This window comes from Trichoderma atroviride, chromosome 4, assembly GCF_020647795.1.
Source record: "Trichoderma atroviride chromosome 4, complete sequence".
Lineage (NCBI taxonomy): Eukaryota > Fungi > Ascomycota > Sordariomycetes > Hypocreales > Hypocreaceae > Trichoderma > Trichoderma atroviride.
Window position 1 is genome coordinate 559,798 of NC_089403.1, and position 17,441 is coordinate 577,238.

The 17,441-nt window shown below is 46.7% G+C and overlaps 4 protein-coding genes across 4 annotated transcripts; 3 read left to right on the forward strand and 1 right to left on the reverse strand.

Moving 5' to 3' along the window:
- Positions 1–3,390: 3,390 nt before the first annotated feature.
- TrAtP1_007414 (uncharacterized protein) lies at positions 3,391–6,024 on the forward strand (the record flags this gene model as incomplete). The annotated part of the gene is made up of 1 exon (XM_014092836.2): positions 3,391–6,024. One exon carries the CDS (start codon positions 3,391–3,393, stop codon positions 6,022–6,024), a length of 2,634 nt encoding a protein of 877 aa, XP_013948311.2.
- A 439-nt stretch (positions 6,025–6,463) lies between these two features.
- Positions 6,464–6,826, forward strand: TrAtP1_007415 (uncharacterized protein; the record flags this gene model as incomplete). Its single annotated transcript, XM_014093037.2, has 1 exon — positions 6,464–6,826. One exon carries the CDS (start codon positions 6,464–6,466, stop codon positions 6,824–6,826), a length of 363 nt encoding a protein of 120 aa, XP_013948512.2.
- Positions 6,827–8,039: 1,213 nt separating this feature from the next.
- Positions 8,040–9,291, reverse strand: TrAtP1_007416 (uncharacterized protein; the record flags this gene model as incomplete). Its single annotated transcript, XM_014093038.2, has 1 exon — positions 8,040–9,291. The coding sequence occupies exon 1, from the start codon at positions 9,240–9,242 to the stop codon at positions 8,040–8,042; it is 1,203 nt and encodes a 400-aa protein (XP_013948513.2). The 5' UTR covers positions 9,243–9,291.
- A 1,455-nt stretch (positions 9,292–10,746) lies between these two features.
- Positions 10,747–15,800, forward strand: TrAtP1_007417 (uncharacterized protein; the record flags this gene model as incomplete). Its single annotated transcript, XM_066113518.1, has 4 exons — positions 10,747–10,949; positions 11,012–11,594; positions 11,645–11,816; positions 11,867–15,800. The coding sequence occupies 4 exons, from the start codon at positions 10,747–10,749 to the stop codon at positions 15,706–15,708; spliced, it is 4,800 nt and encodes a 1,599-aa protein (XP_065969604.1). The 3' UTR covers positions 15,709–15,800.
- Between the last annotated feature and the right edge of the window lie 1,641 nt (positions 15,801–17,441).

The window sequence follows — 17,441 nt, forward strand, 5'->3', positions numbered from 1 at the left end:
TAGCATGTCTTTGCAATTGCTTCATTATTGAGGCAACTCTTTCAGACTATCCACTCTAATTGATGTTTACACTTCTGACCCGTCTTACGGCAGCAAAACCTGGCATGCAATCTTGAGCGGGTAGTTTAAATCGGGCAATTTCGTCCCCCCCGCAATCTTCTAGTTTAGTGTCTCCGCTAATCTTCTTCCTCTGGCATTCTGTCATACCAGATATTAGGCAGATTCTTTAAATACTACTCGAAATCCCTCCTGGACCGGGTGCGTTCGGTTATTTCGGCAAACCATTGCCATTATTGAGCCATTTTTGGCATTCTATTGACGCTCTAGGCATACACGTACATGCTCAGTCCGTCTCATGGGTGGCCAAACCTAGCATTGAACAGGATGCTTATGGCGTGGCTTGCCACACTCAATACTACCATCCAGCACATCTCACTTTCTTGCCCTTGTTCACCCCTGCCAAGTCGAGAACATCTTGTAGGTCAACCTGAAGGGCCAAAGCGACTTCGGGGTCCGCAAATCAAGGACGGTGAAGGTATATGAGCCCCTATACATCTATCTTCGCTGCTGCCTGCATCTGATGCAACCGAATACGCCCCAATTGTGGACTGGCGGGTAGTCTCGCCAAGCCTGATCATCCCAGCCACTGTACCCCTATTTTCAAGAGAGACAAGACATCAATCCATCTCACTGAGCATTTTAACTTCAAGCTTCTACAGTCTCGACCTCTCAAATCATCTGCAGGAACTATAGTCCGAGATCCGTGGCGCATGTACGTCTCTCAACCAAGTTTCCCAAGCGAATTTGTCATCCACGGAATCCTCCCACTTGCTGGCCTTTACATTGACCGCTTCGATTCATATCGGCAGAACATGTACATATCAGAAACAGTGGAGCGTCATGATGCTTCTTATGGAAATGGACATTTTGAGTTCCTTTTGACCTTAATGATCGGAGAAAACCGAAATTCTCCAAGTAGCTATGAACTATGTTAGACAACATGATGAAACGATTCCTTACTCGTCTGTAAAGAGCGAATTTCGGACCACGTAGACCATGACGTGGCTTCATAATGTAATTGAACTGATACATCATATTGCTGACGGTACTGATGATGACATGTTATCCACCTTAAGTTCTTTGACACCCTTTTCTTCCACCAGAGCGAACCTAATGGGAAGCCAGAGAGCGATATACTCGGACCGATCGCGTAGCTCAGACTACCAGACGTGGATAATTGCTAAATCGATATCCTAGCAATGCAGCAAGGGTGTAAGGTTAAGGCCTGGTTACCTAAAATAGACATCACCACATGGATTTACATTGTAACGTAAGTCTTACTAGGAATACTATGATGGAAGTCCTGTGTAGTGATTTGTGTACAAGAAACGCATATCTCACAAGTACATCGACAAGAAGAGCAAAGGCCAAGGAATAGTATAGTTGTGAAAGGGCTAGGAAACGCAGGATATTTCGTGTAGGTTATTTGTTCTGAGATGTAAATGATGCTGCTGGCTATTGCATTTAAACAGAAAAAGTATAATGTCATCATAATAGCATGAAATAAGAAGATGTATCATTACCAAAGTAATTACTTAGTAATATTACTCAAGTTTTAGACAAAATCAACAAACATCCAATCACCACACGCCCGCTACATGTGTATTTCTAATCTGACGCGGCCGTGCATAATCGCGCGGTTGTTCAAATCCTACATAGTAACTGGCATAGGACATTTAAGAACTCCTCGGAGATATATGCAGCGCCCTCTTTATAACATTATCGCCAAGGCCTTGTAGACTAACCTACATGTAGATTGTATTACACAAAGCCCGGATTGCTATTGAGAAATGATTCCATGTAGGGTAACACTTGCAATAAGTAAATTTATAATAACGATTAGTAGAGAGAGTTGAAATCGCTATTGTTAATATTCTTTTATCATTTAAGTCAACCTGAGGTTACTCTATTCCATTGTACAACAATACACCAAAATTGATATCCAATAGGCGGAATTATTTATAAATAAGATCGCTATAGCTCATACCAACCCCGGACAGACTGAACGATTGACTCTATCTGGAATACTACCCACCGATTTACCACTACTAGGATGCTACTTTTTATGCTACTACTCTTTATAGAAGGCCTTACTATGGCAAGCAAGGCTATATTAGACACAGGATCACACATTGATGACAAGTCAAATGTGCCAACGAGGTAAAAAGTGGTATGTTACAACTGTCAATGCACCGTATCGAAATGGGTAAATCAAATTTTCTTAGTTGTAAAACATAACATCAGCCCGAAGTCATACGATGTGGCTTCTGCGACGTAAAAAGCAGCGCCAAGTCTTGAATATAGCTTAGACTTGTGCATCCAGTTTCCGGTTTCCTACCAATAGAATGCAAATGCTCTGTCCCCACATGACACTTATAGTCAACAAAGAAGATGAGACAGTCAGTCGAATATATTATTCCATTCAACGACTGGCGTTACAAAGTTGGAGCAGCCAAGAATATGAGCAGACAAATTAAGAGATATCAAATACTATAGGTATTCTTCACATGCAAAGCTAAACTAAATGTTAGTCTCTTATGTATTAATCTGCCGTGTTTCGCATTCCCGACACTCGCTTTCACTGAGGCGTGTGCTTTTATAGCATCAGTGGGGAAATGTAGATATATAAACAGCTAAACAGGAGATGAGTTCTTTGCTTAATTAGTGTGTTGCCTCGCTTTGTGATATTATCACAAGCTTCGTAAGTAATGGCAAGTCATATTTGCCACCTGACCGTTATACAGCGAAGGAATTACTGCAATATAGCTCAAACTCCGTATTTGCACAGATGCAACCAAGTGTGCTGCCATCGTCGAATAGACTTTCTTGTAAAGGCCACGACTTGTTCTGCCAAGCTATCGTGAGACATTAATTTGATGATTTATATAGGTTGGCTGGATTCATTGAACTCAAAGCTGCTCAATTGAGATATTCGAGGCGGAAATGCAAAGCCATCCAGTCATCTAATTCGATAAACTTTCCGATCGGTGTGTGACACAGGCGCAGCACACGTATTGCGTGATATGCAGCAAAGCTAATTCGGGAAAAAGTTAACAAACATTATATCATACTATCCATGTAAGAGAGTTGTAGGGAAAATAGCGAATAATGACGATTCTAACTATGACAAATAGAAATAGCCAGAAGAATAGACATGCAAGATATGGCAGGGACTTGAAAAGTATATATAATGAGACAGGACACCTCTGTCTAAATCTTTTCTTCATCGCCTCATTCATCTCTATATTAGTCTTTCCAAAGCTACTTATCTATCCTGTGCTGTCAAACAGCTGTCATCAAAAGCATCAAAAGCTGATAACGTACGATACCATGCCTTCTATCAAATACGAAGCAAAGGTTGCCTCGGGTGCGACCCCATTTTACGGCCAATTGGTTGTCTCCAATCTTCACTATGACGATGACTCAGCAGTGACCATCAATGACTTCTTTGGCACTGTCTTCAAGTCGCCTGCTAGACTTGGAAAAAACGATATCGTTGTGGGGACCAACCCCTGGCAGGAAGTCACACCAGACGTCACGGTCAATCAGATTGGCGATTCGACCTTTCTCGTCATAGTGAGGCTTGAATTCAAGGGTCCTTATACATTCAACCTTTCTGATACCATATCATTTGGTATCAATGGTGATTTGACCGATGACCCTGATTTCTATCAGAATTCTTTTTCCTTCGAGGCCGATCAGATGCCTTACGCAACCGGGATAGTTGAAATCCATGTCCCACCCGCTCCTACTCCTGCCCTTGCATCTAGCAAGCTGTCTATTGTTCTCCAGTCAAAATTTGCAAAGTTTCCTTTCAATCTCCCTCTTGTGGGCACCATCTTGGAAAATATACCACCGGGCGATTACAATGTTTCAGTCATGGACCTCGCTACGGAAGACCAAACTACTGTTGCTGATACTCAGGCCTCACCCACATTCCTGGATGTCAATATTGGAGAGTATACTGGTGTCAGCATTACCTTTGGCCCCGTGTCAAAGTACAGTGCCTTAGATTTGGGTTTTGGAGACATTCCACCGCTCCAGGGAGAAACCTTTCACGTGCAGTTGCTCATTGACGGCGCGCCGTTCACAGATTTCTATAGCTCTACAAACCACACGACTCCGGTGCGACGCCTTCCGGAAACAGGATCTTTCGCAGTGATCGTTGATAATATTACTTTGAATAATGTCGATTATACGTTCCGTGTGTGGAATGAGGGTCTTCCGCGCAAGCTATTCACTATTATATACCGTGAAGATGATGTAAAGTCTTCGCCTATTGACATTTCAGGCTTTGTCCAGCTACCTATCGTCATAGAATCTGATTTTGAGGTCGACCAAGATATTCTGATACGCCTCACCTCGGATGATTTGATCTATACCGAAAAGGTCCCTGCTCAAGCTGGCACTACGCCGTTCTCCGTGCTGGTAGCTCCAGGAGAGTACTCGATTCGTAGCGCAAGCTTTGTCAACAGTGGAACAGTGTATGTGGTTGAAACCGCAACCAATATTACTGTATTACCAGATAGTAGCACGGAGCTCAACCTTAAGCTGCTGAAGGGAGCTTCGCTTCAAGTCAAAGGCTTTCCTGACCAGTTGAGCTTCGGTGCCATCGCTGATTTGACACCTGACAATGCTAAAGATCTTGTTGCGGCTCGAGTGTCGTCCATCTTCAAGTACGCCGGCACTGATGGCGCCGGAGACAAGGAAAAGTTCTTGGACAATGACTCTTCCACTAGCAGAACAATCCAACTTGCGCTCGAGGTTGAAAATGAGCTCGCAGATGGCAGTAAAGTTTTGCCAGTAATGATCTCCTATACCTGCAATCTCTCTCAAGGAGACATATATGAGCAGCTTCGAAGAAAAGATTGGCTGACCCACAGCTTTGCAAATCTGATCTTGGCTCTCAACATTGCGAAAAGTGCAGTTGATGAGGACCACCCAGTACCGGCTGGTTTCATTGTTAACCCCGACTTCTTGGGAGAAGGCCAAAAGGCGAACCTCGTTGACTATGGCGTGCCGGTCAGAGAGCCATTACAAGATGCCCTTGATCACTGGCAGATCGAAGCGGAGATTCCTGACTCCATTGTCGATACCTTTGCAGGGTATACTCATGCCGTCAACTGGCTTATCCGAACAGTGGCCCCCAGCGTTACTTTTGGCTGGCAAGTTAATATTTGGGGCGGCGGTACTTCCACCTGGATTTACAACACTGGCTCGGATGACGACGGTGGTTCGGATAACAATGAGCCATACGCCGAAGCAAATAAACTTGCAGAGTACATCAAGTCGCTCGGCACTTATGACGGCGAGTATGCGCCCGATTTCCTTGCTATAGACCGCTACGAAGCCGATGACTGGACTCTGCGTGCCTATAGCAACGGCTATTTCTACGGCCCATACGAGTGGCGTCGCTTTTACGACTTTGTCCGAGATGTTAGTATAAGTTTGCAGGTGCCCGTGATGCCTTGGCAGATTCCTGCGAGTCGCGCACCACTGGTGGCGGATATCGTCTCGAGCGAGTATGATTCTGAGCACTGGGGTACGGGAGGCAGCTATTTATTGGGAGATGTCGATATCAACTCTGATTATCAGAACATCAATCCTACAGTCTTGTCTCTTAAGCTCGACTCTTCTCTGATCAAGGCCGATACTGCAGCCGAGGTTTGGCGGCGCGGCGAGCCGTTTGACTTGTCGCAGCCGGCGTATCAGGATTTCCCATTGCGTGGCATATTTACGGTTTTGTTGGGAGGAGGATCCACCACTGGAGTCATTTCGACGGTTGGAAATGCTGGGCCTTGGGTAACTGACAGGTTGAGTGCATACGCAGATGACCCGATCAAGTTTGATGACACTTCTTCTGATGGCTCCAATACCAAGGCTAAATGCCGTCAGTCTACAGGTACACAGTGGTGGTCGAGACTATGGGAGGAATGGCGACGCACAGGAAATGCTCGAGTTTGAGGCCTATAGCAGTACAAGTTTAGCTTTATAAAGGATCCTAGTGAAGCTTTAGCTGCCAAAGTATCGCTGCAGAAAGCTAAATACAAGAGCTATAATGCTTAAATTTGTTGAATTATACACATGTACCCAGCCATGGTTACAACTATTTGCCTCCATGTATTCGGGAACATAGAATTACTAGCCTGCTACGTATGAGTTCCAGTATTCAATACTTTGTACCTGCCCAGAGACTCGAACTTTATTATGTGTATCTACGTTGAGAAACTTTCCTAGTAAACGCTATAGGCCAGTATGACGGTCATATACTAAAAATACACCGAAGGAATATAAAGACTCCCATTCCTTCCATTGTCTTGGAGAGATTTTGATGTAGTCGAACTCCAGTGCAGTCGAAATTCGAATTTACGATAATCTCATATTCTACATCGAATCTCCCAAGATGCGTAACACCGAAGAACAAGGGCGCCAAAACCAGGTCTTGCCAGAAGCCGAAGCTTCTACGAGCATACAGCGGCGGGCAGAGAGCCAGGTTCCGGCGAACCAAGAGACATCTTCTCTATCTCCCCTGAAACTTCCGAATGAGGTCCTGTGTGGTATAACGGGCTATTTGGACTTACCAGAGCGTATGCTTTTGGCATTAACCTGCAAATTCCTCATGTCGCTCGCTTCCCCCGAACGCAGCCTACCACGTCTTGATCCCCCCCGACAAAAGGAGATTCCTTCTCGCTCTGCAGAGGGACATTCCGAAAACCTTTCTCTGCCCTTGGTGTTCGAAATTGCAGAGATTAAACCCCGAGCTTAACTGGAGGAGCCAAGATCATTATATACGGACTGTCTGCCACTTTAGCTCAGGCTTTCCGAATTCTATGTGGCGAAACTACCATTTTGAACCCGACATAAACATCGTCTTGCCGAACGAGTGGCCGGCCTTCAGGAGTCATGGCTATATTCGCTTCATGGATGCACACTTGATCATGAATCGGCATTTCTACGGCCCTCTGCACGGCATATCCCTCCGACACCTAACGCGTTGCTTATCGTTTGAGACTGAGCTCGAGCTGGATAGATGCTTACACGGCTTGCCCCCTGCTATAGAAATTAGACGGAGAGCCAATCCCAATGCTGAAGAACCTACTTTCGACTGGATCCCTGCAGAGCAGCCGCGAAGAAACGGGGTGTGGAGATTTTCCCTCCGATATAGCCCCAAGATCATCAACGATAAACTGTACTTGGCCCGTTCATTTACATTTGTTGGCCCTAATGTACCTTGGGATTATCTCGCACGGCTAATGAACCGTATAAAGCCAAAAGTCTGCAACCACATTCGCTACATCATTGTAACGCACCCGGTAGATCCCATGGATTCTCAGACTATTCCATGTGGTCGCGCCGGAGAATTTGACTTTGAATTTTCTCCTGCAATAAAAAGCAACTGGAAAGCATGCGGCTTCAACCCAGGAACGGGATCATGCTTGATCTGTAAGACAGACTACGATGTTTCGCTCACACAGCATTTTCTTGAAGGAGAGTGGAGATTTAGTTGCAACACGTATCACTGCCTCGGGCAATGTCGAGTTATAACGGACCCTCTTTGAGTTTGGTTTGCGTTTACTGAAGGTGATAGGGATCAGCCCTTGCCGTCTACCTTTTCGCCGTATAATGAAGTTCGAGCTTTTACGGATGATGGTAATGAGTTGGTATTCGGACATTCCTCAACGAATGGCGAAGCTCGGCGGAAATGGCTAGAAAACACTACAGAAGCAGAAATCTTGTAATTTAATGTCGAGCTTATGGAAATGGATCTTTGAAAATACAGAATAGAATTTATAAAAGGCCATGTGTAAGCACGACATGCTAACAATAAATCTAGAGTTTGATTGAATTGTTAACAGCTAATACATGCTTCACATGTATCCGCATAAATAGTCACTTTGGTTTAATAATGCATTCTAGTCACAAAATCACTTCTTCATGCAATTCTTTAATCGCATAAACTTCCCCTAGCATTCACCAAATTACATGTAGTCTCTCCTATTTGCTGCCTCTTGCTGCCACTGTACCCATGCATCATACTGTGCATCTTTCAACGCTTCAAGCTGGGGCAGAGTCAGCACGCTCTTCCATGCGTACCAATCACTGCACTCTGCCACGTTGGTGGCGTTGGCAAAATGCGTTGCTAGATCACGACTTCCAGTGAGCAGGCCCATGTTTATGAACCTGTACTCTCCCCATATTGAGAAGCCGAGAGCCCGGTAGGGTCCGATTGGGGCGGCTCTGATCGCCGACCAAGGCGTTTCACGCGCGTCGCCCAGAAATTGCTTGCCCCTGGATGTGATCTGGAGATGTTCAGGACCTGGAAACCACTTTCGTGCTATCGAACAGCCACTCTCGCTACATGAAGGTGCCCATGGGAAAAAGGTCGATAATGGTCGATGTAGTATGGGCGCAGTTGGCGTTGCCAACCTGCCTAAGAGCACTTGTGGCATCTCTATTGCTCTCACGCTTTTCTCTAATTGCAACGCTTTTATATGCCCGGCTGTCGATCCAGGTGGAGGCCAGATGTATGGCTCAGGCGTGTCACGCACAACAGCGTAAAGAGCAAGCAGCCAGGCACCGTAGACGACGTTCTGCTCCTCGAACCATTCCAACGGACCTGCTGCCGCTTTGAGATTGATCCCAACCAGTTGGCCTTCCCGCTCTGGAGGGAGCCGGAAGGGGGTGTTTGGAGAATATCTCCAGAACCCCATGTTTTTGAGATTGCATTTGGCGTTTTCTGGACGCCATGGTCGCAGCGCGATGAAGCGTTGCAAAAGAGTATGGAGGCACCGATGAGCAGCCTCGTGGACCGTCTTGCCTAATACCAAGATGCGAAGCGTAGATTCGGTTGTCGGCGTCGAAGAACCGAGCCAGCTTCTAGTAACATACATTGGTGAGATTTTAAAAGGCCGTCCGAGGGGTATCGGCCAATTTGATTCGGGGTATTGCAGCAGTGCCCAGATGTAGCCAAATACCTTTTGGTTCATATAGTCCAAGTTTTTTCTGGCTACCAATTCGACGATTTTGGCTCCCATCTTTGGTTCCATAAACACAGCGGCACACGCGGATGAAATGAGGCGAAAGCTATGCAGAGATGCCAGATCGGGCATGCCCTTTGCAATGGCGATACGAGCCGACAAAGGCAGCCTGCTGAAAGGATCTGTTTGGTATGGGTACGGCATTGAGAAGAGGCGTCCAAGAAGGATGTTCGATGAACATAACAGATTGCTGTAGCTGACCTGGAGGAGTGTGTACGAAAAGCCTCTCGACCAAAAATCAGCGTGGTTTATATATAGATAAGGTAACATTCGTGGACAATGTCAATTAACCCCTGCAGCGGCCCCCATCCTGTTGTCCCGTGTCATGTATAGGAAAGTTCTCGATCGGCTAGACTTCCCATAGCCATATTGATCGCAATTGCGGAGCAATACATGTAAATAATGGGTCATATCAAATCTTATGGGGGCGATCAGGCATCTTGGCATCCCGTTGAGATCTTGAACCGGTTCCAGCCGTATTATTTTACCAAACTATTGCATCTTAAAGGGCTGGTCTGTATACTGTACGTGTTGCGATACTGATGCAATATGTAGCCACCCGCGTCTATCATTGGTGCCCTCTTTTCGCGTACGTATTGATCAGGCTTGATACATGTACTCCGTGGGGGCGGCGCCTCTGCATAATTTCTGCTTAAATCAGGCTCGGCAAACATAATTGAGCGTTAGTGATAGAAAACGCGTATGCCTAACCTCAGGATCAATGACGCGTACATGGAGAAATTGTAAATAAAGAAATCTTCAAAAATACATCCTCCGCGCCCAGGAAACTGGCAGTCGCAAGGATATTGATGATGAGCAATTAATACCAACGATGACAATGATTAAGAACAGCTGTATAGTAGTTGCCCTTATTAGCTTTGTGCAACGGCAACACTTAGATGCCCATGTATGTAGATACATGTACTTATAGTCGAAGCAGCGATAGATACATGTGCATTTAATCTGCGATCTTCATTATCTTTCTCATATTCCAAAGTCTAGCAGAGATTTTGACTATCAATGCTTTACGGCACTAACAAATTTTCGTGAGCCAATTTATATCTGCATCTTGCAGTCTTTGTACTGTACACTATCTCCTGGATACGTTGTAACCCTTCGAAATCATTCTTTTCACCTCATATTAGATGTATAGCCCGAAGAGCCGTTGATACAGCCATCAAGCTTGCTCCTCATAGTTGGTATAGTCGAGAGCTAAATGTCACTCTTCACCCATTACATGTGCTCAATTCATAAATGGTCGCTCATGTCCTTCCACCGCAGCTGAACGGTTTTCAACCTACTGTCTGGACCTTGAATTTAGACAACTAAATGACCAAACGAGGCAATTACTACTTGATCAACGTCTTCTTCCTTTCCATAAAGATTGCCGGGCAAGAAAGCAACTGTTGGCAATATAGGCAATCAATCTTACACAATACACGTGATTATTGCGAGGGGAAAGTTGGGTGTGCAATAGCCAACCAGGGTTCCAGTCGTCCATCCATACCCCACATCCAGGCTGGCATGCATCTCGATTATCATTGGTGAATGGCCTATTGTTGCAAACTCCCCGCATCAAACATCTATGTACTATACTGCGTTTCTAGACACCACAACTTCCTTTGAATACATTTGAATATCTGTAGTTATGGATCGAATTTTGGGACGCATACCTCGGCACGGCTCAAGAGATATAAGCCTTGTTTCACCCGAAACCGATCCAGATGTTGACCAACCCCTCTCGCTTGCAGCAAGTGACGGGGACACTTCCAGTGATGATCATGATTACGGACTTTTTGAGCTCTGGCCGCCAAAAGTCGACCATTATTGGGACGACAACACTCGAATAGAGTTTGCTTACCCTTGTCTTGTACAAAACAGGCCTCAGACATATTTGCTGACGAACCCGACAGTATCGTTGCGATACACGGCTTAAATGGGCATGCTACTAGGACATGGTCTGAGAACGGTCGCTTGTGGCTCACGGATCTGCTGCCAGCGGACCTTCCCAATGCTCGCATATTCGCCTATGGCTATAACTCCAAGGCTGCATTTACAGGATCTGTGTCGAGGATTGACGACTTTGCTAGAACTCTGTTGGAAAGGCTGATAGCCAAACGAAGACAACTTTCCGGGCCGGAAAAGAGGCCCTTAATATTCATATGCCATAGTCTGGGCGGGATCGTCTTGAAGAAAGCCCTCATTATTGCCCATGAAAGAAGCGATCGATACAGTTCTATCAGCCGTGACACATTTGGTGTGATGTTTCTGGGAACTCCTCATCGAGGCTCAGATAACGCCTTCTGGGGGAAGCTTTTTGGGTCTTTGGCGGATGTGTTCACTCTTGGCGCCGTGCGGACGCAACTCTTGGATGATCTCAAGCCAAGGTCTGAGTGTCTGGGTTCGATATGCTCGCAGTTTGTCGAACGAGGAAAGTCTTTGCACCGAATATTCTCCATTTACGAGAGGCTCAAAATCAAGGGCATACCCGGCTTGGTGGGTTAGAATCTCGGATCATTGACGCAAAGGCTGATCAATCTCTGCAGATTGTTGATGAGAACTCTGCTGTTCTTAACATCCCAAACGAGATCCCCATCCCGATCGAAGCTGACCATAGAAGCATGTGTAAATTTTCCAGCAACAAAACTGAGAAATACCATATGATAGTCGACTGTCTCAAGGAGCTAGTGGATGACGCCTTGCATGAGAGACAATCCTGTTAGTCGTCTATTATAGCGATTTCTGGCGAAAAATACTAAATGCTCTAGACGATACTACAACACGAAATGAGTTTCTTCTCGGTATTAAAAAGCTGGACGCAGAAGACATCCTTCGCAAGGTACCACGAGCAAGTCCTGGAACTTGTAACTGGATCCTTGAAGTCAAACAGTTTCAGGAATGGCTCGAATTTGATGAAAAGAGACTTCTATGGCTCTCTGGCATCCCTGGTGCTGGAAAGACAACCATGATGCGATTTCTTGTCGAGAACTTACGACGCCGCCTACAAAGAAACCAGCAGCCAACGAGCAAGGAGTCTCATGTTTTATTCTTCTTCTGTGATTCCAAAGACTGGCTTCGCAATACCCAAGGCCAATTGGTTAGCTCTTTGCTATATCAGATTCTATCGCAGTCCAATTACTTGTTTCGCTATCTAAACGAGGCAGAAATCGACTACTATGTATCTATCATCAAGCAATATCCTGGAAACTCAGTTGAGGACGGTCTGGACTTCCTATGGAGCTCTTTACGGACGATTCTTCAGCGAAGTACGGACAGCAAATACTGGATATTCCTTGATGCTATAGACGAACTTGAACCACAATCCAAGACCGAATTGCTTCGTCAATGTTGTCGTATAACTGAGCACGATCTTGGGCGGAAGATTAAAATTGTGATATCAGATCGCAATCCGCCGACCTCTCGTGATATTAGGCAACAGGCTGTTCACATCGACTTGAATAACCAGAGCGCAATCAGCAATGATGTGCGTCAGTTTATCTCTACTCAACTAGAAGATCTTTGCTCAAGCGGAGCTATTCCCTGGCAATACCAAACCTCAATCGAGGACACGCTGGTCGACATATCCGAGGGCAACTTTCTCCAGTCAACGCTAGCATGGACACATTTTCGATCCGGGGTATCATATTGGTCCCCTCAAGTCATCAAGTCCAAGCTGGAAGGTCTTCAAAGCATATCAAAAGAAGCGGCGGCTTATTACTGCTCCCTTCTCGAGCGCATACCTGAAGATTCGCGAGAAATTGCCAAAAGCGGATTCACCTGGGTCCTAGGATCACGGAAGCCGCTCAACGTCGCAGAACTACAACACGCTGTCGCAATAAGCGCAGGCCAGAGTACTTGGGTCGACCTCGTGAATTCGCTTGGATTCAACTTTGAGACTCAGTTTGGGCAAACATTCGGATACATGCTCCGTGTAGACCAAGACGACCACGTTAGATTTGCACATGCTACGGTGAAGGAGCTGTTGACGTCTTCGGCGGAAACGTTGTCTCCGCACAATTCCGCTGTATTGTCAAATTTTCTCATCCATCAAGACAAGATTGATGCGGAATTGGCGAAAGGCTGCATCATCATGCTCAGCTTTCGCGATTTTGTGCGTTTGAGAGATATTGCGCGGGAAGCGCTATCTGAGCGCATGAAAGACTTTTTGGTAACGGCATTGCAATCTGGAGAAGATGTGATGTCGCTCAAGTTCAGAAAATACGACGACAACGACCGGGAGGAGGAAGCCCTCATACAGGCCAAAAAAGTGCTGGGCAAAGCGGATCTTGATGAGCGTACTCATACCTTGTTTTCTTATTGCGTGTCCTACTGGAACTATCACTGTAATCAAGCAACATCTGATCCAGATGTGGTTGAATCGCTCACACGCTTTGCACTGTTACGGCAGTCACATTTCTTCCATCTTGTGGCATTGCTCTTGGGTATGGCGAAATATCACCGAGGCGCCTTTTGGGATGATATTGATCAATACGCCCGGTCACCTCCGTTGCATTTCATACTTCGTTGTGGCGATCACCCAACCGTTGTCCAAAGCCTTCTTCAACGCGGAGAGGATATCAACGGAATGGATAGCCATGGATGGTTACCATTGACATGGGCCATGCACGAGGGAAGACGAGACTCATTGGAAGTCCTTTTATCCCACGAGGAGACTAGCCTTGGCTCAACAAGGAAATGCAAAGACAACCCAGTCCATCTTGCATGCAAAGCTGGTGTCAATGGAGACTTGATCCAACGCCTCTTGGATGACCCTAGAGCTGACGTCAATGCTCGAAGTAAGGAAGGCTGGGCAGTTCTCCACTGGTGTGTGTCCAGGACGGAAATGAAGCCGATTGCAATCAACCTCCTGCAACGTAGCGATCTAGACATCAACACGCCAAATGCAAATGACATGACATGTCTTGAGCAAATATTCCTAGAAGGTTTGTATGAAGACCTTGCGCTCAAAGTTATAGGAAGACGGGATGTGCCGTACAATTGGTACCTGAGAGCACCGCGTCAGCTACCTCAGCCGGTAATTGACTACAAGACATTTTGGGTAGAGAGCGACCCAATTCCGGTTTCTTATCTCTACCGATCGAGCTATTTGCAATGGCAGTCGGTGGAGGACCTGATTTTGACCCGCGACCCTACCCAAGCTCTGGTCAAGGACCACGATCATTTGACGCTTCTGGAGAGATATGCTTACCATGGTATGGAGAAGAGTCTTTCTCGAATCTTGGAGCTTCTGCCTGCAAATATATTCAACAAGGATATCGATCAGGGCACAAAGCTGTTATTGTTGTGTGCACAGCAAGATTGGGAAGCCATCGTGAACAAGCTCTTGTTGAAGTATGAGCTTGATTCCATGGCAATCGACGCCGACGGCAGAACACTCGCACACTGGGCATCTGAATTCCATTGGAGAAGCATCAGCTCTCTGGTCGAGTCGAAGCCATTGCGCTGGCTGGACCATGCCAGCAACGATGGCCGCACCGCACTCCACGTCGCAGCAGAGAGTCGCAACCAAATGGCAGCCGAGTGTCTATTACAGGCTGGAGCCAACTATCATCTCAACGATGCATCAGGTAGACGGCCGATCCACATAGCGGCTGAATGCGGGCACCGATCCATAACGTATCTCCTCCTCAAGCAACCGGTTCATAATTACGGCAAGGATCAACACGGGCGAAGCTTGTTGCACTTGTTGGTGATGTGGCATAGCGATACCTTTGTACGAAAATGCATGGGAGTGCTGCACGGGAAAGTGGATGTGAAGGACCAGTTTGGCCGGACTCCCTTGCACTACGCCTCGATTTTCCAAAATAGCCCAGCAGTCGGCGTCTTACTCGAGCTGGGCGCAGATCCGAACCTGCGAGACAAGGCAGAATCTACGCCTCTCCACTATGCGGCAGCCTCTGGCTCGCCGAAGAGCGTGGAACTTCTCATCAGGGCCGGGGCTGATATACATGCACTAAACAAGTTCCGGCGCAGCGCATTGTACTTGGCTCTTTCGAGTGAGAGTCCGCAGCTCGTCGACTATATATTGAAGAACATTCCTTCTGGCTCAGCGACGCTGAAGCGCCAGATTCGCGATGTAGACTCTTTTGGTCAAACGGTTCTGCATCGAATGGCAAGGTGGCAGGCCAGAGAATTACAGGGCCGTGGCGGAGGGGATGCTGAGACCGGTTCAGATTTATACGACTCGGACGATGAGAGTTATGGAACAGGAGATTTCCATCATGCTCTTGCTTTTAAGCTTGAGAAATATGTTCGTCGGCTTGAATCCCTCGGAGCAGACGTCAATGCAAAGGACCACTATGGCTGTACTCCTCTTCACGTTGCTGTCAAATCTGGCAATAGGGTTACAGCCGAGGCGTTTTTGGGGTCCTCGAAGATCAAGCCATCGATAGAAGATGAAAGAGGCCTAACGGCATTGGACTGGGCTGTGGTTGATGAACATGAGGCAATTGCGGATGCTATCCGTTATCGAGGGGGTGAGCATTCAGTTGACTGGAAGTCTCGTTTGAGGCCGCTATATCAACCCTGGCAGGAGGATCTTGACGATAGCGAGCTGATACTGGAAATGATGCTGTGTGTAAAGGTTTAGACGAAAGACACTTGCCATCATAAACCCTCAATCAAGGATTTTAGGGGTTGGATATGGTCCAGAGTGTGTTTGAAGACGTGACTTGAAGTAACCAGATGACGGATATAAAACACGAGTGGTACATGTAGTTGACGGTTTGGCGCAATACTACAGTACTGCTAAGCCATTGATGTAGATAAACACATGTAACAGACATGTGCGACATAGTTGCTGCTTTCGATTCATTTTATTCATAACATAAAGGTAGCTAAATATGGGATTGCTCGACAAAAATAGCATTAGCGGCCGCTATTTGAACACAATACGCTGTTTTTAGCCAGTTATCCGACAGTAATTGTACGGGTAATATCAGTGCTTATTGACAAGAAGTGAGGGATATCTTTGGAATAGTACCCGTACACACATGCACGTTATAACAGCCGCAGCCATCTTGCTGCAGCTATCTTTATGATTGGACTTGTCAAAGAGGTGCTACTCTTGTCTGTCTACCTGGGTACTTCATAAGATCTTTTCAATTTTTTTCTTGCTTCGCCAGTCAATACACAGCTGTGGTCAGAATATCCGTTTATACGCAACACCAATCAGGGATTGTTTTAATCGTAGACTTATCGTTTCGTAGCCAAACGATCAGCAGATCGCAAACCAGGCATTGGCCATTGATAGGGTCAAAAACTGCTGCTACGTAACGTGGTAGGGACATGCAGCCCATTCAAACACGCAGCACGCATTTTAAGCGAATCAAATCGAATGATGCGTGTCCAACTTGTGTGACAGACGCAGGGCAGCTGAAACGGCGCGCGCAGTATCAGCGTCTGAGAAGCTCGGCCCCTGGACCGGCTCTAGCCTCGCGGCGTTTACGGGGTACATGATCTGCATTGGAGCTGTAGGCGCCGATGCAGGTACCTGCGTATCAATTTACGGGGCGGTCTAAGGGCGGGGGCTGCTTCACATTGCCCGAGGCTTTGTGGGCGGTTGGTTAGGGGAAGCGCCCTGTAGCGACGGAGGGTGAATTCACAGGATTGCAAAAATAGCTGTGCAAAAGATCCAAAGAAGAGCATATGCTTGAAGATTGCTTATAACGTGGAATGATTCCAGCTCCATGGTGGCTAGTGACGCAGTCAGCTCAGCTGAGAGAAGAAACCCCAGTATAAAACATCGAATACACGGACATGGGTAGAGGCAGCCCGCGGGAACAAGAAATGACAGGCATATCGGTATCAAACAATTGGCCTTGATGATTGAATCTTATCTGCTAAAAAAGACAAGGAGCCTCTACAATGACGGGCTGGAAGGTAACATTGAGACGTGCCCAGGATGCAGGGGCGCTTGGCGCTAGGCTAGGGCTTAAAAACTGGACATGGACAAAATTAGCAGCAGCGTTTTTGGGGACGGCAAACCAGATCAATGGAATCAACAGATACGTATGTAGGTACCTGTACGGAGTGCGAAGAAAAGGCGATGAAGAGGACGGTGGAAAGGACGGACGGACCGGCCAAACGTTGGACGCGATGGGCCAACCGAGGCTTGGCAGATGCAGCACACTGAACGTGTTCTTCGTCGCCTCCAGCATTCTCTGGCATTGCTGAAGCCATTGGTGGGTTATCATCCAGCAACTGTCGGCCCAGTCCCAAAAGGCCCATAAAGGCGTCATGATGCTTGCCGGTACGAGGAAGCCACAGCGAGGCTGTGCTGGGACGGATGCATTTCGTAGCCGTTGCGTCAGCCGGTGCTGA